Here is a 24004-nt window from a genome sequence, read left to right as displayed (position 1 = left end):
TAAGTACAGCACATGTGGATGAGCCATATCTATCTATCTATCTATCTATCTATCTATCTATCTATCTATCTATCTATCTATCTATGATTAATAATTGCAGTCACCTGTGTATGATAGCTATGTACAATTTTTTTTATATGCTGTAAGCTGCTCAGAGTGGCTGGGGAAACTCAGCCAGATGGGCAGGGTATAAATTAAAACCACCACCACCATCATAATTATCACCATGAGTTGTTTTCCAGCTCTTTGCCTCTGGGAGGAAGCACTTCCACATTGACTCAGAAACTAAAGAATGCCGCAAATCTGCTCCAGAACTTTGCAGTTCAATCTGGTACATATTCAGTTCACCAAGGCTCATTGGTCAGGCGTGTCTGATAGTCCTTACTGTTCGTTCTATGCAAATTGTGAGCAGTCTCCAGAATACACCCAGTGCTTTCCTACAGCATCACCTTGCAGGGTGAATATAATGGAAGATGCAAAGTCTTGCAGGGTGAATATAATGGAAGATGCAAAGATGCAAGAAGATGCAAAGTCACTGAGGGAAGCAAGCAAGGTTACCCCCCTCTTCCGTTTATTTTGGTCTTAGAGCCTTTAGCTATGAAAATGTGATCCACTCCAGACATTTTTGGGATTCAGTAAACAGTGGAACCTTGGTTCCTGAACTTAATCCATTCCGGGAGTCCATTCGACTCCCGAAACGGTTTGGGAACCAAGGCGTGGCTTCTGATTGGCTGTTTTTGAAAACAGTGTTTTTGGAAAGGCCATTTTTTGTTCTCACCAGGTGCGACAAACCCGGGGACGTTGTCACCAATTAAAATGCGACAATCCCTGCGTTGTCACTAAACTTGTGATGATCCCACCTAATATGTGCGGATCCCACCAATGCGATGTGCCTCCCTTTTTATAACACTAGCAGAGTGTTGAAGGAAACTGGTTATTTCACAAACAACCCACCTATTCTTCTTGCGCCCAAATAAACTGCCTGTTTATGTTTGGGTCTGCTAGTAATCGAAGTGCAGTTCCAGTTCTCCCAATAACGTGGCTCAGTATACCTTCTAACTCCCGGCAAGTGTATCAGGAACCACCTTGTGCTCACAGTCAGGATTCCCTTTTACCTAAGGTTCACCCCAGCAGCCTGTTGCTACTTTGTGGCACCTTCTTCCTGTCACTTGTCTTCCCTGGGCTTGACCTTGAGGTTTTAAACTATTTTCCTGCTCCTCAGGTTTAGTCTAACCTCCTCACTACCGTCACACCCTCTTGAGTTAGGATACTTCACTGGAATAACTAGGCACATCCGTTTTTAAAGTAACATTTAAGAAAGCTTTATTAATCTAGAGGACATGTAAAATGCGTAATGGTTCCATGCGTATATGTTCTTAGTTACAGATAACATTGGCTGAATAATATAGTTCTAATAAACTTCTTCAAAAACACTCTAATATCTCCTACTATTCACACGCTCCCACTCCCAAAACCCCTCTCAACTCTATCAACTCTAACCACTCTATCAACTGAAATAACTGCTCCCCATTCCTTTTAAACTCATGGCAGTCCCGCCCCTCAGGAATGGAATGCGTCACTCAACAAGGAGGTTGGGTTTAACACTTTCCACCCTGGGGTTCTATCGCAAGCCAGCCCTGTCCGTTACACCAGGGCTAATGAATGGCCACAGACTGGAGAATGTTTTATGTCGCTGAACTTGAGTCTAGTTCATTCCTGAATGAGAATTATGACTTCAGTTCTGCATTTATCCTGCTCTCGTGCCTGATTATGTGACTCCTTCTGAGTTCTGGCCCCTTCAAAATGGGAATACAGTGAATTGTTCATTGAAGAAACTTTTTAGAAAGATTGCGTTACATTTCTTTTTGTTACAAGTTAACACCTCGTGTCCTAATACGAAAAAATTTGTTTGTATTTTACAATAGAAATTGGTACTTGCCAAGAAGAAAACATTGACCATGGATATATATTAAACCCAAAGAAACTTTACAAAGAGGGGGACCAAGTGCACTTCTTATGTACTAATGGGTACAAGCATGCTGAGAGATCAGACGCTACATGCACTCAGAATGGGTGGAGTTCAAGACTTGCGTGCATAGGTTTGTATGTTTCCAGTCCCTAGAGCTTTCATCGTTTCAGTGAAATCCTGTGCATGCTTACTTTGAAGTAAGCCCACTCTGCATAGCTGCCAAGTTTTCCCTTTTCTCGCGAGGAAGCCTATTCAGCATAAGGGAATTTCCCTTAAAAAAGGAAGAACTTGGCAGCTATGCCACTCTGTTGCACGGATCTCTCAGGAAATTGTGCACAAGATTGCAATTTTAGTCAAGTGGATTAGATTAGATGGTTTAAAATAGATCAGAACGTTGTTGTCAGGGGACCTCCCTACAGGGAGCCTCCTCCCATCATCCTGACTATCACTTCACCCAGCGAGAGCAGCAGCAGCAGGCCAGGCGGGAGGAATAAGGATGGGAGCGGAATGGAGGAGGGACGACTCAGAGATGTATCATAGCCCCTGCACCACTCAAGCCAACAAGTGGAAGAGGGAGCACAGCTGCTTTCGGCACCCGAATTGAAGCGCATGCCCAAACACAAGGTTAGAGGGCGGCGTTTCGGGGTGCCCAAGCTATTATGCTGGCCCCGGAGCAGAAGGGTGCCATTGCCGGGTTCTGTGAGTGACTAGAAGGTCATGTTTTCCACTATCTCTGCATTGTAAATAATATGCACAATAAAACCATTAAAGACAGAATGGACTTGGGCGTATTTACTTGGTAGTAGCCGCAACTATCCCCTGACAGTTGTCCTTGGGCAATTGGGACAATGATTTTTAGACCTTTAAAACTATGCCATTTTGTATTTTATACCGGTATTTATTTACTCACCACTCACATCTTGCATATAGGAGGGAATGCTCCTTCTACAGTAGTGTCCGGAAAGGCACCTATTACTACTACTACTACTACTACTACTACTACTACTACTACTAATTAGTTGAATTTATATACCTCCCTATATCCGGAGGTTTCAGGTCAGTTCCCAAAAAATATCTATGGCAGCAGAAAGGGAAGAGAGGAGGATCTAGAATGGCCATGGCATGTTGCTGCACTGTGCTTATATTATTTTAAAGGGAAGAATACTTCAATGATCCAAGAACAGAATACGTGTGCTTTTGTTCCTTTTCAACTGGTGGCTATGGTCATAGGAGCAAAGGAAGCTGACTTATTCCCATCTAGCTCAGTCTGGCTCTACATGGTTTCAAGACAGGAGTCTGTCCCAGCCTGCTCTTCAGACACTGCCTGGGACTTTTGCATGAGCTTTGACCCCTCCCTGATTCAGACACTGACTGATTTAAAAATACATATTGTTAATCAAGTAAGTTTTCTTTAGCAAGTTCCACTGATTCTGGTTTTGCAATCTTTTGCTAAGGTGTTTAGATGTGAATTTTAATCTGTTCTTCTTCTACTGTTATTTTATCTTTTTGAAAGTTTAAAATTATTATTATTATTTTTTACTTTCTTTTTTGTAAATGCATTTGGGTTTTTGAAATTAAATTTTACAACAACATATCAACAAGACTCCAATATAGAAACAAGATTCCACAGAATCCCCTGGACTTCCCTCATCCCCTTTGTGGGTCCTATTGTTAGTCCTTTCCTCGTGTATCTTTTATAATAATCCAAATCTTTTGTATCTCCATTATGTCCAAAATTCACCATTAAACTACAAGTGTTATTCCAACCTGACCAACAATTTTAGCTGTTTACAATGGTTTTTAAGATAGATTATAAATTTTCCCTATTCCTTATTAGGATTTTGGTCTTTAAAATTATTGCTTTTCTATCTCATTGAAAAAAAATATTATTATTTTGTAAACTGCTTTGAAGTTTGTTTGTTTGTAACAAATAATAAATAAATTTTCATACCGATGTACTGAATTATATCTAGCCAGGGAAAGAGTTTGTTGCTTGATCTGTTGCTGACCGAGTGTCCTCCTTGTATTCCTCCATAGAGATTGTCTGCTCCCCACCGCATGTAGAAAATGGCAACTTCCAGCCTGAGCAGATTCAGTATGAATTTGAAGACACAATCGAAACACGGTGTGAACCTGGGTATCAGATCCGCCAAGCCACTTCCATGTGTACAGAGACGGGGTGGTCTCCTCCTCCAACATGTATTCGTAAGTAGCTTTCTCTTTGCAGTTTCAAAACATGAACAGCTAACAGTCAATGCATCCGACGTTGTAGTTTATGAATTATATGCCCATCATGATGATAGTTGAGGTGTGTGTGCAGTGATTGCCATGAACCTCTACCTATTGCTGTATTGCTGGAAGTGAGGGGCTGTTCATGGAGGCACATGGGGTCCCTGGGTTATTCACAGTCAGAGTAAGGGCTCAGATTTTTGCCCAATGAAATGTTGCTCCCAACTACAAACTTTTATTGTCATCATTCACATCATTCACAAATATATGGGGGAACATCTATGCAGGCACATCTAACTGAATGTCTGTTTTGTTTGTACAGATGTTTGTCATCTGTGAGGGACAAGGGATACAGGGAAGTCCCTCCCATCTTAAGTTCCAGCCCATCCCCAAGCGCTGGAGAGAGTAGGGAGAGCTCTGCCTCTAGCGGAGAGTCAGGAAGTGGGGTCCGAGGCTCAGGCAAGGTTGCGGAGCCCATGCACCAGGTGGGACAGGAAGTGGGGGGCCCGGGGGGAAGGCCAATCCCCCCAACTCCCGAATTGCGACGCAAACGTAGGGGGAAGAGGTTGGGTCTCCCAAAGCTTGTGTGCTGGAAGAAAACGCGCCAATCGCCATTCGGAGGTTCTGACACCTCACCTTAAGGATGCATATTTACCGCTCTGAACACTGTAAATAATCAGCACTTAATAAAAGCCTAAAAAGACCATGCTGGAGTCGTTACTCTAGAGTAGCCATATCAGGCCCCCTGACATCATCTATTTCTGTTTTCATGCACAGACCAAAGAGGGAAACCCAGATAATATTCAGACACTGATACACTTGAGCCAAATGTGCAACCTCCATTAAACCAGCCAGCCGAAGGAAAATAGCAAGTGGAACAACCTGATTTATTTATGTTTGGCTTAACCTTATGTTTGGCTTAACCTTTTTCTCATCTTCTCCAAAGCAAAGAACTGTGACTATATTCGGATTGAGAATGGACAACTATCTGATTACTATGAACGCTGGCGCGACCACTATTTTCCAAGAAGGGTGGGACAAACAGTTGACTATCGTTGCCATGATGGTTTTCTATCAAGGGATAAAGAAACATGGCATAGAGTTTCATGCACCAAATTCGGCTGGAGTCCAGAACCAAAATGCTTCAGTAAGTTTACATTTTCTTGCATTCTCAACTTTGATCAGAAATGGAAACGACCATGTGCAAAGGCAAAATATGCCTATTCAGAAAGATGTGGAAGGAAAATGTGTAACGTGGTCAAACAGTGAGTAATCAGAGTGGAAAACTTTAAAATATAAAATGAAACTGTCTTCATATGGCAACAAATAATAAGCTGAGTACCAGGTTGACCCATTTGGTAGTGGCAATTGTGTTCCATAAGTGGGGGGCGGGCTGATGGAAAGGCTTTCTCTGTGATCACCACCCCCTGATATCAGTGGAAGACCTTGGCATTTGTGCAGGTGGCTATGGACATAGGGGTGAGTTGAATCATCTTAATCTCTTGTTCTTGTCAACTCCACACAAGTACATTGTAAGTCCCTTCTGTCAAATTCCTGTGTAATATTTTAAGACAAAATCCTAAAAATACACCTAATCCTGAAGTATAAAAAATAAGTAATCATGGTATTTGAAGGGGTTTCATGGTACACTTTTTCCTTTAACAAAAAATCTAACTGCTCAAGTTTGGTGTAATAAGCACCTGGTGGCCATAGTGCTTTATGATGTGACACCTCTTCCTGGGTAATTGTATGGAGAAAAAAATGGCTGCCCTATGGAGACGCCTCTCTTTTTCTCTGTACCAAAAAGTCACACATCACAATGTGTGTGTCCCCCCTTTCTGGGGGCCTCTAGTTAGTTAGTGATGGACAAGTCTGTTAGTTTTAGTTTCTTTGGGTTTCTAATTTTTCCAATGTTAAATTCATTTATCCACATTTCCACATCAGTTTGTTGGTTTATATGTGTTGTGCTTTGTGTGTGTGTATAGTGACAAAGTGTCAGCAAATGTTGGCTAATATGTATGGAAGTTGGCCTAACGTACACATTTTTGCAAAGCCATTTTCCCCTACATAATGCATTTTTGTATGCAATTTTCAAATATGTATGTATTCTAATCCACACAGTACCCTAGCATATACACATCAGGATCAGTTGGCCAGAGAACTGCATTGCAAAATTCAGTGAGAATTTCAAAGGGTGTCTGCGTTTTGGTTTCTGTATTGTTTTGCGAAGGTAAATAACATTCACGTTCAAATACAGATTCACCTTCAGTTATAAATCGGATCAATTCATATTTAAGCAGCTATTAAAGGTTGTTAAAAAGAGAAATATGTGGTGACACACTGTGACTCCTAAAGATTCTTTCAACACATGAAGGGGTACATACAAGGCCTATTTTATGAATCACATTGTGTGTCTATTTTCTACATCCATATGTTGCAAAAGGATATAGGAAAACTTTAAACCAAGTCTCTTGAGTAATGCACCATCTATCTTGAAAATAAGATTTCAATTGCCAAAATATGTGTCAATCAATGATGTAACCTATTTATTATTATTATTATTATTATTATTATTATTATTATTATTATTATTATGCTTTTAGAAAAATGTGATATTCCTAGACTGCTTGAACATGGTACATTCAATGCCCATACTTGGCAGAAGTTCATAGAAGGTGATGAAACTTTGTATTCTTGTGAGGATGGATATGTTCCTGCAAATCAACAAACTAAGACCGTGTGCACAAAAAACGGTTGGTCACCTGCTCCACGTTGTAACATAAGAAGTAAGTGTTATTTCTGGGATCCAATTTGACAATATGGAACCTGAGGACCTGGACCCTGCCCTGTCCTGCTGTGAACAATTAGTATACTCTTTTCTTGGACTTCTCACAGTAATAGGAAAGCTTAAGGATGTGCATGTATGGCAAATCCTTTGTTGATTCAATGAGTAGCAGAGGAAAAGAGGCTTTTGCAGCACCTACCACTTTTGAATGTCTCCTCTTCACTGGGTGAAGCAATCACAAGCACTCTGGGTACTCACCACAGGTGTGGTAGAACTTGTTTAATATTTGTACTCAAAGGGTGGCACTTCTGTAAGGCTGTGGAATGAACCTTAAAGCCTCCCTAATGCCCGAGTTACATAACTTAATCAGACCAGATCTCAGTTGAGAAATTCATGAAACATTGTTGTGGACTTCACAAGAAGCTGATTTTTAGCTAACAAAGCCCACCATAATTTGTGGGTCCATGCATCTAATATCTTCTTTTTCCTCAATAGAAACATGTGGACCCAAGGAACCACCAAACGGCTTTTTCACTGAAAGAAGAAACCGGTATAATTTGAATGACAAAATATCTTATCGCTGTCAGCCTGGCTTCACAACTCCACAAGGACTCGAAACGGGAGATATACAATGCCATGAAGAAGGGTGGAAGCCTGAACCAAAGTGTATCAGTACGCAGTTTAAAGACTCATGTATTTTGGATGAAAAATGGGTTGATTTCGACCACACATTGGAAAAGTCATTAACTTAAGCTTAAAAAGCAGTCTGCTCTGATAACCATGTGCAATTTGTTTAAACTCTACACAATATGGACTTCTTCTGTCTGTTTCCTCCATCCTCTTTCAGTGCTAGTAACTTCAAAAGCAAAATATTGAGGAACGTATTGCAGCAGGAGACTCAAACTAACAACAAGTTGTTTTCTTGCCAGAAAATTGATCAGAAACAAAGTTCTAGGCATCACTGATGAAATGCAAACTGACAAATCCACTCGAGTAGTCAAAGAACTCAAATGTGAAATTACTGTCCATTTAGCTAAAATATGTAACTTGTCCCTCAAATTAGCCTTCATAACTGGGGTCTGGAAAATAGCCAATGTATCACCAGTTTTTAAAACGGGATCCAGGGAGAGCCTGGAAGTTACAGTTGCTTAATTTCTATTCTGCTTGCTTAATGCCTGTTCAGGGGGAATTTGTGGAAAGTATTGTGAAAAATAAAATAACCCACCATATAGAAAAAGAAATCTTGCTGAAGTAGAGACAGCCTGACTGCTGTAAGGGCAAATCCTGTCTCACTCAGCTAGTGGAGTTCTTTGAGTGTGTTAGCAGGCATATATATGAATGGTGGTGATCTGGTTGACCCCGTGTACTTGGACTTTCAAAAAGCTTTTGACAAGGTAGTTCACCAAAGACTCCTAAATGAGCTTAGCAGTCATGAAATAAGAGGTGAAGTCCCTTTACAAACCAGGAATTGGTTAACCAGAAGGAAGCAAGAAATAGACAGTTCTTCGAATGAAGGGATTCAGAAAGTGAAGTCCCCAAGAATCAGTAATGGGACCTGTTCCTTTTACCTAGCTCATAGACGATCTAGAGTTAGAGGTGAGCAGTGAAATGGCCAAGGAAGCTGATGATACTAATTTTTTCATGGCCATTGTAACAAAAAGAGACGGTGAAGAGCTCCAAAAGGGACTCTCCTAACTGAGTGAATGGGTGGTAGAATAGCAAAGGCAATTCAATTTAAACAACTGTAAAGTGATGCATATTGGGGCAAAAATAATATCTTAATTTCACATGTATGTTAAAGGAGCATGTAAACTGATACTATAAAACCAATCATAAATAAAATTCATTCTTTATTTCCTCAGAGACATGCCAAGTACCAACTCAAAATAATGAAATCTTTAACACAAGTCAATCAGTTTTCGTCTTTGAAGAAATACTTCACTACAAATGTAAAGATGGGTTCGAAACCATTCAAAAGGCCACAGGTGACCATGTAGTATGCACAGAGAATGGATGGAGTTCGAAGCCTGAATGTCTACGTAAGTTATAAAATATCATTGTTTAATTATATAACACAACTCTTACCCATCACACAAGGTTTGTTTCATTGATGTTTTCTATGTGGTTATATATATGGCCACTAGCTTATAATCTTTCAGAAGCAAGGCCTCCAATTATCCTAGATATACACTTTAGGATTATCTAGTATGTCATAACCAACAATACTCTGGATTCTCTTCAGATATTGCTATAACCAGCAATATCCTTTGTTTTCTTCAATAATTTTCTCCCAGTGGTTCCTAATGATTTTACATAACTAAACTACCTCAAGTTGGCATGCATCACTGACCTAACACTTCCATTAATAATGATCAGTAAGAATATATATATTCACCTCAGATGTAATAAAGTAAGATATGAAGCTGGAATTTTAGCAATCTGATTCTGTAGATGAAATTGCTACATATAGGAGTTAGGCAACTTGCTCTGTGTTTAACAAAGTGTTTGGCCTGCTCAGAGTTCGTAGAAAACATCTGAGAATAAAATTCCCGACCTGAAGCACCTTTTTGCAGTGGTTCCCCCATCCAGGCAGACTGATAAGAATCCTTCACCTGGAATGTAAAGGAATTCAATGAAGTAGAGAAAACAACAGGAAAGCAAAAAGTTAATGGAATATATCCAAGCCCAGGTTGCTCAAATAATTTACACCTTCTTCCAGATTAAGAGTAGCACCAGCAACTCATCTGAGTGTGCCAGATGATGTTGTGAGAAAATAGAATTTGACTTCTTCTAGAGAGATTTTCAGGCATGGAAATTTTGAAGGTATGAGGAAGATGGACTCACCCAATAGCTGAGAGACATGGCATGCTGTCTTGTTAAAGATTTATTGGTCTCCCCTCCTAGGGCGTCAGAGGTTATGCAAGCCTGCAATAAGTTTGATGAACATTTGCAAACAGCTGGTTAATTTCAGGCATGTTTGTTTTGAAATGCACGTAATTATATTCAATCTCTTTGCTCAACATTTCCTTTAGCAATACATTGTGATGGTTTCCTTCTGGAGAATGGGATAGTTGGCCCTAGAAAAAACCAGTATCAGCACAGAGACGTGGTGAAATTTTCCTGCCGCGGAGGCTACACAAGAGTTGGGCCTGACTCTGCCCAGTGTTATCATTTTGGATGGTCTCCACAACTAGTGGTTACATACACTGGCCACTAGTTTATAATCTTTCAGAAGCAAGGCCTCCAATTATCCTAGATATACACTTTAGGATTATCTAGTATGTCATAACCAACAATACTCTGGATTCTTTTCAGATATTGCTATAACCAGCAATATCCTTTGTTTTCTTCAATAATTTTCTCCCAGTGGTTCCTAATGATTTCACATAACTAAAATACCTCAAGTTGGCATGCATCACTGACACCAGCAACTCATCTGAGTGTGCCAGATGATGTTGTGAGAAAATAGAATTTGACTTCTTAGATTTTCAGGCATGGAAATTTTGAAGGTATGAGGAAGATGGACTCACCCAATAGCTGAGAGACATGGCATGCTGTCTTGTTAAAGATTTATCGGTCTCTACTCCTAGGGGGTCAGAGGTTATGCAAGCCTGCAATAAGTTTGATGAACATTTGCAATCATTTTGATCAGCTGGTTAATTTCAGGCATGTTTGTTTTGAAATGCACGTAATTATATTCAATCTCTTTGCTCAACATTTCCTTTAGCAATACATTGTGACGGTTTCCTTCTGGAGAATGGGCTACTTGACCCTAGAAAAAACCAGTATCAGCACAGAGACGTGGTGAAATTTTCCTGCCGCGGAAGCTACACAAGAGTTGGGCCTGACTCTGCCCAGTGTTATCATTTTGGATGGTCTCCACAGCCCCCAACATGTAAAGGTATGCATTCCCCCCCCCATAGCTTATACAAAAAGAAAATATCAGTGCGCTTGTTAATCTTAAAAATTTCCTGGCATTCTTTATAAAGCCTTACTGGGGAAGATTTCACTGGCTAGTGCATAGATAAATATTTTTTGTTTAGTATTGTGTGGTCAATGGAACATGGAAAGGAGTCAAGCCGATGGCGCTGTCGTCTTTACCACTAAACCTCTTGGGCTTGCCAATTGGAAGGTCAAATTCGCATGATGGGATGAGCAAATTAGTTGCTGGAGTTTGGATTACATATAAAGGCAGTTCCATGTATAGGAATGGAGGAAGAATATGATTTAAACAGATTTATGCAGGGAATTTGCAGTTGTTGGTAATGGGTGAAACTAGGAGCTACATGAGTAGTGCTGATCACCTGAGTCTTTCCCACATAAATGGCACCATCGATTCCACACAACTGGCTGGAACTCAGCGCTTCCAACATCATTTCATAATTATGAAAATTCTATATGGAAGGATGTGTTGTCCAGACTTATTTTGAGTTAACAGATACAAGATTGGAGTGATGCTCTCTTAGTTTCAGCAGAAGTCAATCCTTGTCAGCCACCCCCCGACATTTCAGATGGCACTATTAGCGGTGACCTTCGGGAAGAATATAATCATGGAGAAAAGGTGGAATACAAGTGTAATTTCGGATTTGCAGTGACTGGATCAAAGTTGATTGAGTGTTTGGATGGACAGTGGACATCTTTACCACTCTGCAAAGGTAAATTACAGGTACAACCAAGCCATGTTCACAGGGCGAATGTTATGTGCAGATAAAGCTGTTTTTGTTAACTCAGCAAAGCCCACCATGTGCATATATTCCACGAGGATTTCTTTTCTATTTACATGCTGGAATTTTCTGTCCCAGAAGTTTCCCAAGTTGCAGGAGAAGAAAAGAGTCTCCCTAAGTGAAAGTGGAGCGTAACATTTGATGTCTCCATATGAAGCAGAATCAGACCATCTTAAGTGTCTTCATTCTTTGCTTCATTATTAAAATGCTATGTTTAAACTAAAGCTCCCAAATGTGGTATAAAAGAATCCATTTCTTCAAAGTAAAGTTTCAAATCCAGCAGGGAGAATCCCCCTCTATCTTTCGTATCTATTAATATCCATAGCTGCCAAGTCCGGGTCGTAAAGATCCGGGATCGGCAGCGCGCTCATGACTGGAAGTTGCGTGACGCAACTTCCGGTGGCGCGTCAACCTTCTATGGGCACCAGAAAATGGCGGCGCCAGTGCCGGAAGTCGCTTCCGCGCATGACCGGAAACACGTAAAAGCGACTTCCGGCACCGGCGCCGCCATTATCTGATGCCCATAGAAGGGCAAAGCGCCACCGGAAGTCGTGTCACGCAACTTCCGGTCGTGCGCGGAAGCGACTTCCGGCGCCGGCGCCGCCATTTTCTGGTGCCCATAGAAGGGCAAAGCGGCACCAGAAAAATGGCCGCTGGGCAGAAGCCAATTTAAGGGACAATACCGGGATTTTTCACCAAACGGGAGACCGCCGGGAAACGGTAAGAAAAAAAGGGTTTTCCCGGCGGATACGGGATACTTGGCAGCTATGTAATATCTTAAACTTAATTCTGGGTTCCCCCCCCCCCCTGCCAGATAAACTTGGATAAAACCTTTTGCCATTCTTTAAAGCATTTCATCTTGTCAATGTTCGGAAGAACCTGAAATAAAATATTTTCGGCAGCACATTCATCTTAATAACTGATTTTCTACCCATCAAGGACAATTTCAAATTAGACCATATATCCAAATCTCTCTTAATCTCTTTCCAATTTTTTTTCATAATTATCTTTATACAAATTCAAATTTTTAGCAGTCATATTTGCACCCAGATATTTCACCTTCTTTACAAACATCAAGCCAGTGATCTCCTGTAACTTATTTTCCCCCTCTGGTGTAAGGTTTTTTTTTCTAAAACTTTTGTTTTACTCTTATTCAACTTAAATCCTGCAACTTGCCCAAACTCCTGTATTATATCCAGCACTTTGATAGCGCTGATTTCTGGATCTTGCATGGTCAATACTAGATCATCCGCAAAGGCTTTTAATTTATATTGCTTTGACCCCACCACAATTCCTTTCACCTTTTCTTCTTCCCTAATCATAGTCAGCAAGACTTCCAGAACTGTTATAAATAACATATGTCTTCATTCTTTGCTTTATTATTAAAATGCTATGTTTAAACTAAAGCTCCCAAATGTGGTATAAAAGAATCCATTTCTAAATTCCAGTCTTAAGTTTCCAGTGCTTGGGACTGGAAATAAGATCAAAACTGTAGAGAGAAAAATGACAACAAATCAATGCTCAGTTATTAAGAATGAAATTAAAATCATACAAGCCATAATAATATCAAAGTCTGCCTCTTCATTCTACTTCTGAAATATTTACTGACGAGCTGAAAAATGAAGAGCTGCCCTTGGCATTTCTGTTATCTGGTGTGTAACAGAGGCTGAAGGGAACAAGTGGGGACTGAGATCATACTTTTAAGAAAATAAAGAACTCATATTTTGTTTTCCATCATTTCCTCCTGTTTTCAACAGAGGAACCCAGAACTTGTGAAGCACCTCCAAGTATTAGAAATGGAGGCCCTGTCAGTGTTGACTCAGATAGATATCTGCATGGCAAAACTGTGGCATATGAATGTAACGAAAGTTTTTCCATTGTTGGAACTAAAGAAGCTGTGTGTCTGCATGGACAGTGGGAGTTACCATTATGTGTTGGTAAGCTATAGCATTGCAAATAAATGCAACTCATATTTATATAGACACTTTTAAAATTAAATTGCCATTTATTAACATAAGCAATTATATGCTTGTGATCTGTTGGATAAGAAATTAGACCTACTGCCAGGAGACCTCTGCCATAGACATACTTTGTAGCCTTAATCAAGTCTGTCACTACTTCTTCACCTCAGCTGCTCTATACAAAACAGCAATAATGATGGTTTCTCCTCCAAAACTGCTGCAAGGATTGACTGCAGTAAAGACTGAAAGGCATTTGGTAAATTAAATGTGCATGAAAAATACCCATGAGATTATCTAGTTGATTAATCCGTTTGATTGTGATTTGCTAACAAACAACTTGAACAATATTTGCATTTTTAGATGTTGCAGCAGAATGCACACGTCCACAGAATGCAGAGTTTGTACCATATGCTTCTCTGATGAAAAAGTTTAACCACAACACCATTGTAACCTACACCTGTGGTTCCAATCAGCATAAAACAAAATGTGTTAATGGAAAATGGTCACCTGAGCCAGAATGCACAGGTAGAGTTTTGCATGCTACATACAAATGCATGGTTTCTCAACTTGAATGACAGATGTGGCCAATGGAAGCAAGAGTGGGACAGACCTTCCTGGGTAGGCTAGACTCATCTCCTTTGGAAAGACCACATAAAGCTTCCTTTAAAATTGCATGAATTCTGCATGCCTTATGTACTCTGCTAGTGTGAGAACAGGATATTATCGGTAGTTTATCCACTTTAGGAGCAGAAGCATTGTTGCCACGTGGGAAAGGCAATCATTCGACCCAAGGACAGAACTAACAGCTTGCAAAGCCATCACTGCAGGCTGCTGGTTCTTGCAAACAGAGGCACAGAGTGCATTTCCCCTTCTGCATCCCTGTCTGAGAGCACCATCCCTGAAGGTCAACTCAACTTTGGTGCCCAGGATTCAGAAACACATAAAACTGGAATGGGTGGCCTATCTTGCTACTTTCTCAACAGTGACCTTCACATCTCACATTTAGGTTGCCAGCAAGAACCTTCTTGGTGTGATCTCATACACCACAAGAAGCATGCAAAGCTGGACTGAACCATACGCAGGTTAAAACACTGCAATAGAGGAAGGGTAGCATGTAAATATAGATTTCAGTAGCGGCAGCAACTCTCCCCACTTCTGTAGACAGACACCTCACCTGCACTGAGTTTTGGAGAGCCTGATAAGGCAACATGGGGATCTCACTGGAACTCAACTGAGAAGGTCTGCTGCTCTTGCAGATTCTACCAGGCACCTCTTTGGTTCAAGACCAATGCAACTAACTCATTGCAACACTGAATCCATTCAAGGGATAAGGAGGTTTGACTAGATGCTCCCTTTTAATAGATTATTAAATGCTCTTCTCTTTCATAGTTTCCTTGCATAACTTTATATCATTGAATTCTAATGGATTTGTGTTTGTGTATTAAAGCATTCTGTCCACCACCACCTCAGCTTCCCAATGCCATTGACATAACTGATACGAGAAACTATAAGAGTGGTGAGGAGATAAGCTTCAGGTGTCAGGAGAACTTCCTTCTTCAAGGGCCCCCCAAAATAAAATGTGACAATGGAAAGTGGCAAACCCCACCACGCTGTTTTGGTTAGTATACTCTTCCTTTCATATTTCCCTTTTTTTGTTTTCAAGAAGTCAGAGAATTGAGGGTGGTGGTGTGTGATTTATAAACTAAAGAAGCATAACTTTAAAAAAGAAGAAGAAAAGAAATTAGAAAATATAAAGGACAATGTGGCCTAAGAAAGGCAATTAATTCTCTCTCAAATTATTCTAAGGACACAGTTAAACTTTGGAACCTACTCTTACAGAAGGCAGTGATAGCCACCAAGTTAGATGGCTTGAAAAGAGGATTGCAGAAATTCATGAAGAAGGCCATTGATGCCTATACTTTGCATATACCAGTTGCTGCAAATCACAGGAAGGGAGACTGCTCTTACGCTCAGATCAGGCTTGTAGGTCTCCAACAGACATTTGGCTGCCCACTTGAAGAACAGAACGCTGGGCTAGAGGGGCTATTGGCCTGATCCATCAGGCTCTTCTTTTCTTCTTCTTCTTCTTCTTCTTCTTCTTCTTCTTCTTCTTCTTCTTCTTCTTCTTCTTCTTCTTCTTCTTCTTCTTCTTCTTCTTCTTCTTCTTCTTCTTCTTCTTTAGTGGGGATTTGAACCAGAGATGCGGGTGGTGCTGTGGTCTAAACCACTGAGCCTCTTGGGCTTGCCGCAACAGGGTGAGCTCTGTCCCAGCTCCTGCCAACCTAGCGGTTCGAACACACAGCAGTGCAAGTAGATAAATAGGCACCGTTGTGGCTAGAAGGTAAATGCCATTTCTGTGTGCTCTGGTTTTCGATATGGTGTTCCGTTGCACCAGAAGCGGTTTAGTCATGCTAGCCGCATGGTCCGGAAAGCTATCTGTGGACAAATGCCGGCTGCCTCGGCCTGAAAGCGAGATGAGCGCCACAACCCCATAGTCACCTTTGACCAGACTTAACTGTCCAGGGGTCCCTTACCTTCTCTTATTTAATAGTAATGGACTTGTGAGGTAATAAAGATGCTTATTCAATAGAACAGCTGTTCCCAAACTGTGCTCCATGGAGCAGTCAGTGCTCCACAAAGCATCTCGAAGTGCTCCGCGAAGCGATTGGAAAGCAAAATAAATATGTGCCTTTGGCATAAGGGTGGTGATAGTGCTCCATGATGAATTTCTCTCTTGAAAAGTGCTCTGCGGCTCAAGGTGTTTGGCAGCTGCTGAAATAGAGTGTCAGGAAATAGATGTAGCATGGATGGCAGCTGATGCCGTAAGTAGCAACCGAGTGTCTTCCACTCTTTCCCTCATGTCCCCTACATAGTTGATAAAATATATGTGATCTGATTGATTGATTGATTGATTGTATATCCTGCCCTTCCTCACATATCCAGGCAGTATGGAGACAAACTGTGTGCAGGCATTCAGTGAACATGCATAGAGGAAGGAGAGAGTTGCTACCCTCCTCCTTACACATGCCTTAGTTGAATGCAGAAATTGAATGCCTGAAGGAGACCACTTGGTTGCAAATAACTCCTCCATTCTCCAACTTTCAAGACAATGGCATTGCACCCTGCATTGGCAACCTATAATGGGCAGACAAGGAGAAGATAAAATCCTGCATTTCATGAAAGATACTATGCATAGTACTGAGCCAAGGACTTGCCGCTATGGGTTGAATTAACTAAGGAACGGAAAATGTTGCTGAAATCTTAAGCACCTTTTTAGGAAAATAACCCCCACTGACTCACTTAACGGGAACAAATTTTTGGTAAACCTACTTGTGGTATCTAGATGCACGTATTATTAAAGCGACAGATATCACAGCAACACTATAAGTCTCCAATTTTCTTTCTACCCTGCCTCACTTCTGGAAATGTTTTTATGCCCTTTAATTGTATTCACGAAGACCGCATGCTATATATCTCCCTTTCCAGATACAAGATGTGGAGATCCCCCTGCAATTGCCCATGGTGAGGTAAATAATATTTACCAGAGAAAGTATCTTTCTGGTGAAAGTGTGGAATATCATTGCCATGAAGGTTTTGAACTTGGGGAATCAAGTACTTCAACATGCGAAAATAGGGAGTGGTCCCCACCGCCAACTTGCAGAGGTAAGAAAATAGGCTTCCATTCAAGAGTGGAGGGGTAACTATTACAGTGGTACCTCAGTTTTTGGACGTTTCTGTTGATGAACGTTTTGGTTTTCTAACTCCGTAAACCTGGAAGTAAATTCTTCCATATTCAAATGGCTTCCACTGAGGTACTACTGTATTTTTCTCATTGACCGATCATCACGACTGTGATTGAGAAGAAATCCATGCAGACCAAATTGGTCTTCCACAGCACAAGGTGGCTTGCTATTATTTAAATCAGTTTGAGCTATTTGAGATGTAATAATCTGTGGCACATGTTGATCTAGATCACTGGGAGCTGCCTGTGTACCTTGAAGTCTGCCATTTGAGGTGGTGAGAGTTGTGTTGTGGTGTTATTTAGACATTCGTTCCACCATTTGGCTAACCCTTATAATCTCATAAGTAAGAATAATATTATGGTTTTTTTACACCATCATTGTATAAGGTGCTTTGAAGCATAAGAGTTGGGGGTGGAGGGGATACAACGCAGAAAAATAAGAACAGGTACTTTGCACAGTACCTAGCAGGATGACTTTGGGAAACCCACATGGAGGACAAAATCTGGAGGGGGACAAGGCAAGAAAGAGAGAGATGATTAGCTCATATTCAAATATGTCTGCCCAAAATGATGGGGTGAACTTTGCCTCATCCCATCCCACTTCAGACATTGCTAAGCAGGAAGCCAAACGCTTCATGGGAAAGGCGGCTTTAGAACCAGTGGAATTGCCCCCATTCAACTGCAGCAAACTTCAAGATGTTGATGGACTGTACCTCCCCTGACCATTGACCATTCTGGGACTGATTGGAGTTTTAGTCCAGCAGCATCTAGATAGCATTACACTGGCTATCCCCAAGTTGAATGTTTGGGGCAGGAGTTCCAAACATCAGAGGCAGAAAGGAGAAAACTACCGGTAACACAGGTGGATGCACAAGATATTCAGGCAGCAACATTTTATAAACTTCTATGCTTCTGCAAAATCAATTTTTACAAATAGACACTTGCAAGATACTGACAGAGATTTTCAAAAACAGCGGAATATGATAAATTTTGATAGTGAAGAGCTGAGCAATATTCAGAGGACTGCCGCCTCCTCCTCCCAATGAGCTCCCATCCATGTCAAAATAGGTTCTAGTTGTTTTATTGATAGGTCTACTCTTGACCAACTAAGGAGGTGCTGATGGAATGTCAGCCACACTTGAAGAGACCTTAGAAAGACAATTCATTCACTGATTATTTCGCCAAGCAGATATACATAGCTCAATAAAACGTATATTAAAACTTTTCTTCCTTTTTAAATTAAATTGTTGTATGGTACTTTTCTTTTTTCCCCTGATGTAGAAGCTGAATTATAGAAATGCTTGTGTGCACAGCCATATGTATAATCCTAATAAGTGCCATGTAATAGATTCCTTTTTCTGTTTCAATGCATCACCACAGATGCTGCGGGGAACTGTGCTCCTCCACCTCCTATTGAAAATGGAGACTTTCTGGGCACAGCAACTGCGGAATATAGGCAAGGGGCAATTGTACAGTATAAGTGCCAAGCTCTCTACATTATGCAAGGAAATCAATATGTACAATGTGTCAACGGGCATTGGATAGATCCACCAACATGCATAGGTACAGGAAATTTCTCTAAATCTTTGCTTTTTCTGTTCTATTGAAGGATATTCATTAAATTCAAAAACCTGTGACGTAGTGGCACTAGTGTGATGTCAGTTGGCATTGTTCTATATGTGTTTTTGCTTTACTACACACTTTTAGTTACCTTCCATCCCAACTCCTCCCACAAACTGCAGGTAGTTCTCTCATGAGGCAAAGTGACCCACCCACCAAACTTTGGATGCCTTTACTGATAATAATAGGCAGTCATGTGGGTCTAACAGTCCCCCAGAATGCATGAGATCTTTCCCTTTGCAAAGTTTTCCTCCCAGACACTGACCTTCCACTTTCTTCGCAGCAGTGAATTCAGATTCCCCTCAATGCCTCTCTTTGAACAGCTAGGAACCAACAAACTATTAGATGGGCCTTGAGGTTAATCACAGCTATAATGAGCCTTCAAACTTCACGTTGTAATGTTTGGGCAAAAATAAATAGTTTAAGAAGAACATTAACAATAACCACTTGTGGAGACCATATTGTTCTTTACCCCAGATAAGGAGAAGGGAAAAGAAATATCTTAAAGATGTTGCCTCTTCTGACAAAATTTGGGCTGTCATTATAGGCACCCCTCACATCTTGTTCCTTCATGACTTGATCAAGGATGTTCCTTCATGACTTGATCAAGGATGAGGGGGCTGACCTGGTATCTTCCTCACCAGGAAACCAATCCACCTGGGAGCCAGGGTTGAGTTCTTCCTGCTGTTGGGCCAGAGACACAAAACAGGGATCCTGTTGGTGTACTGTTTGATCTGATGTTCACCAGCCTCTCTGTTTAAGCTAGTGGAGATGATCTGGGGAGTTCTACTGGAATCATCGAATCGTAGAGCTGAAAGGGACCCCAAGGGTCTTCTAGTCCAAGCCTCTGCAATGCAGGAATCTCAGCTAAAGCATCCATGGCAGATGGCTATCCAACCTCTGCTTAATACCCTCGAGGAAGCAGAGTCCACAACCTCCCAAGGGAGGTTGAACAGCTCTTACTGTCAGAAAGTTTTTTTCCTGAATCTCCTTGCTTTGAGCCAGAGCAGGAAAAACAAGCTTGTTCCCTCTCCTGAGTGATCTTGTGATATTTGTGCTTGCAGACTTTCATTTACATGCCGAGGCTGCATAGTCTGGACTGACTCAAGACCTCATAGCTACCATGACAACAGCAGGGGTCTCTCAGTACAATGTGGGCCCAACTTATGTCATACCTTCAATTTGACCTTTGTCGTAAAGCAGACAATGCGAATGTGAATGCAAATGCGAATTGCCCATCGGTGGGAGGGGTTGTCATAGGTGGATTATGTCCTGGTGAAGTTGACTTTGTGGTACCAGGTTTTCCCTGCAGCAGGGAGTAGGGGATCATTGGGATGGAAACCTATAGAACACGAGAGATTAACCTTTGTTCTGGGGGATTTTCCTTTAATGCTGTGAAGCCCCTGGTTTCACTATGGAATGATGGGACAATGGAAGGACTGTCAATAAAATCACTACCAAGTGCCCTTTCTGTCATCCCATGGAAAAGGTCATGTTGGAACAAAAAGTGCTGAGGTCTTCTTGAATAACTTGGTAAACCACATACTGCTATATAATGTATAATAGTATTGGTATTAGACCCCCAATTCAGAAAGCGCCCAATAAAATGTGGACTGCTACTTTCTTCACGTTGGCTGAATCTCAATTCAGAAAATCTAAAGCTTGTGACTCCCAATTGGTTTCCATGGGGGAAAATATTCAAATTGCTATTTATTTTTTTCATTTGACAGAAGTCTATGAACTTTTAGGTACAGTAGACCCCAAGCTTTACTTATTTTTCCTCAGAGGAGACCCACTGATGGGACTACATCATTAATCTCTATTTATTTCAGTGGGTATGACTAACTGAGTATGACTAACTTTGGGCACAATCCAAAGGGGCTTTTTTGTTTTTTTGTTTTTGTTTTGGTCAAGTGAATTCCTCGTTGTCAAATTAATCTCTTAGATTACATGACTTGTGCCTTTCTACAGTTCCTTGTACAGCAACCGAAGAAGATATGAATCAGAACAATATACAGCTGAAGTGGAAATACGATAAAAAAATCTATACCGCATCTGGAGACGTGACAGAATTTGCCTGCAAATGGGGCTTTTGGCCAGATCCATCCTCTCCTCCCTTCAGAGCCCCATGCAGAGAGGGCAAGTTGGACTACCCAAGATGTATACGTGTAGGTACATTGCAGTTAAAGCATAACAACAGAAAATTCAACACACATAGCTGTGATTTTTGTTAAGCTATAGAAAGCACTATGTATTACAAAAGGAGGTCTATACCATTATTTAATGAATATTTTCAGTCCTGGCACTGACCTTAAGTTGTATCATGGAAATTACTTTTCAATGTTTATCCATATGCGGTGTTCCTTTTTCTTATTTCCTCCCTGTGTTTTCCCCTCTCTGTTTTTTACTATCTCTTATTTTCTCCTACTCACTCTCTTTTTCATTTTACTCTTTTCATCTTTCTCTCTTAAAGTCCTAAACAGAATTAAAAAGATAAAAAGTGGTTTTGGTGACACTAGTGAAACCCAGCCATGGCACAGCATACCTAGGGGTTTTAACTCACAAGCAGGAAAAAAAAATATTCCTCACTCAGCTGTTAAAATAAATTCACCAGATCCATTTAAATTTAAATGCTGCTAAGCACCAGTCATCACAACGTGTGTTTTTTTTTTAACCAAAATAACTGAAGTCTTGGATCTTATCCCCTCCATTGACATTTCCATTCTTAGCAATATTAACTGGATTGATTTATAAAAAAAGAAGTAAGTTCAGAACAAGTGCCCAGATCTAAAGTAAATCATGTTCGTTTTTCTCAAAAATATTTTTCTTGGAGATTTTATTGGGTTGCCAAAGTACGTGCATTGTCTCTTTTTCAAGTCAGAGGTTTTTTTTAAAAAATAGATCATTTATATTCCATGTTAGACCTGAGTGTTGTATACAGTATACAGTATAAGGTTGGCAGAGAAGAGGGGGGTGGGGAGAGCGGCTGGATTGGTAAAACTTACATCCTCCCATAGGGGCATCGCGTACCGCCCATAGAGACTCCTGGGGGTGCGCTATCAGTGGCGAGCGTCCCAGGGGGGGCGGCATGGCGATGTCACCCCCCTCAGGGATGACACCCAGGGCGGACCACACCCCTCTTCATCCGCCAGTGTATGTGGGGGGGGGGTTGTATCAGCATCACTTGGATAGGATCTCTTTCTACCCATTTATTATTTTTCCTTGGCAGTGGGGCGGGGGAGCAAGCATGGTTGGTTCCCTTTAGTTGACTGCAGTGCTAGGTTTTACCTATACTGTAAATATCAGAGAAGTTTGTCTAATAGGCAGTGCTATTTTTCTAGAAAAAGAGGTGCTGGAACTCACACAAACACCTTCCTTTTTCTCTTATAATGGCAATGGCGCCCACCTGAGAGGTGCCAGAGTTGAGTTCCTGTGAGCTCCCGCTGAAATCAGCCCTGCTAATAAGACTTACTTCACACACGTACCACCCAGCTATGTTATGTGTAATCATTCACAGAAAAATAATGTACATTTTGTTTGACCTTTTATTCTAACATGGATATTTTAAAAAGTGAAAATGCCAGCAATTGGCAATCAGTTTCTGTTGGGTGACAGCACACAAAAAATATTGAAATAACAACAACATCCTACTGCTTGCATATGCCACCCATTTAATATAATAAATTAATAAAACAACATTCTATAGGTATCTACACAAAGGATAATTACAAGAAGTCTATGTATGTAAACTTACATTTTCTTTGTTTGCTTTCTACTTAACAGGGCCATCAGAAATAACTTGAAAGAAGCATACAGAAGATATTTTTAACCTGCGCATGATCTTCAAAACTCATTCATTAAATACATTTAATATTAACAAATCAAGCTGTTTCTTTGCAGATAGATTTCCCATGGATTCAGGGGTGCCAACTTGAATTAAATATTGGGGGGGGCAAATAAGCCGTGCCCCACAGAATCAATCACATGATGGGGAACACACACCCCATTTGAATTGCAGTGGCCATCAACTGGGGGAGGCACCCCCCTCAATTATTTTATTGGCCCCAGGAGGGGGCTCCTATGCATGGATTATATGCAGCTGCTCACAGCTGCTCATGAATCTAAATTTGGAAGCCTAATTCATGGAAGCCGCACTTTTAAATTTTATGGATGGATAAAGTTATAGGATTACTATAGACATAATGCAGTCCACTTTAAAAATAAACATTATATCTAGCATTATAGAAAGGAAAGAAATGTGCCAGGAGACAAGAATCCAAGACTTTTGTATAAACATTTCTGGCTCTGGACCTTTGAACTGTCAGTGAGGACTAGTAGTTCTAAATAATATACTGGCTGTGTAAAACTGCAATGATTTTTTTTTAAAAAAAGCCTGTAGGAGTATTATGTTCAATAAGAATAAAAGCTATTCTTTTCACACATACACAAAAGATTTTCTTTCTTAGTATCTGATAAAAATGTGTAGCCTACAAATTATTTTTAAAATGTAACATTACCAGACCTACATACCTATGTGAGTAAACTCCACTGAACACATTGGACATTACCTCTGGGTTAACATGTAAGTAGTAACACAAAGTAGTCTGGATTTACAATCAGTCTGTTCTGGTATTCTTCCTCTAGTGCAGTGATGGCGAACCTATGACACGCATGTCAGCACTGACACGTGTAGCCATTTTCGGTGACACGTGGCCGCATGCCGAGAAGGACGCATCTCTGGGGGCCTTGTGGACTTCCGGTGAGGCAAAATGGCGATCGGCATGTTGCCGTGGAGCTCTTGAAAACGGCCAGTGTACCTGCGCTCCCTGACCGGCTCCGGAGCCGCCAGGATTGCCACCGCCCTCGTGCGAACATTAGGGGAGCCCAGAGCAGCTGCCAGGGAGCCACCGAACCCCCCCTCAACGCCCCCCACTGGGCCGAAGCTAAGGGGTCCCAAAGGCCTGAGACCACCTA

At 41.0% G+C, this 24004-nt stretch overlaps 1 protein-coding gene across 1 annotated transcript in view; it reads left to right on the top strand.

Annotated features, from left to right (window-relative positions):
• The window catches only part of LOC132592481 (complement factor H-like), a 55092-nt gene extending 32259 nt beyond the window's left edge, over positions 1-22833 (top strand). The window contains exons 17-31 of the mRNA XM_060277449.1: positions 1926-2099; positions 4007-4174; positions 5145-5345; positions 6802-6984; positions 7479-7655; positions 8846-9022; positions 10711-10884; positions 11450-11638; positions 13465-13644; positions 14029-14193; positions 15116-15286; positions 17155-17331; positions 18746-18973; positions 21002-21202; positions 22814-22833. Coding sequence (XP_060133432.1) covers positions 1926-2099; positions 4007-4174; positions 5145-5345; positions 6802-6984; positions 7479-7655; positions 8846-9022; positions 10711-10884; positions 11450-11638; positions 13465-13644; positions 14029-14193; positions 15116-15286; positions 17155-17331; positions 18746-18973; positions 21002-21202; positions 22814-22833 — 2585 coding nt within the window. The remainder of the gene's footprint in view (positions 1-1925; positions 2100-4006; positions 4175-5144; positions 5346-6801; positions 6985-7478; positions 7656-8845; positions 9023-10710; positions 10885-11449; positions 11639-13464; positions 13645-14028; positions 14194-15115; positions 15287-17154; positions 17332-18745; positions 18974-21001; positions 21203-22813) is intronic.
• Positions 22834-24004: the final 1171 nt, after the last annotated feature.

Source organism: Zootoca vivipara, chromosome 7 (genome assembly GCF_963506605.1).
Source record: "Zootoca vivipara chromosome 7, rZooViv1.1, whole genome shotgun sequence".
NCBI lineage: Eukaryota > Metazoa > Chordata > Lepidosauria > Squamata > Lacertidae > Zootoca > Zootoca vivipara.
This window is presented reverse-complemented; position numbering and strand designations above follow the sequence as displayed.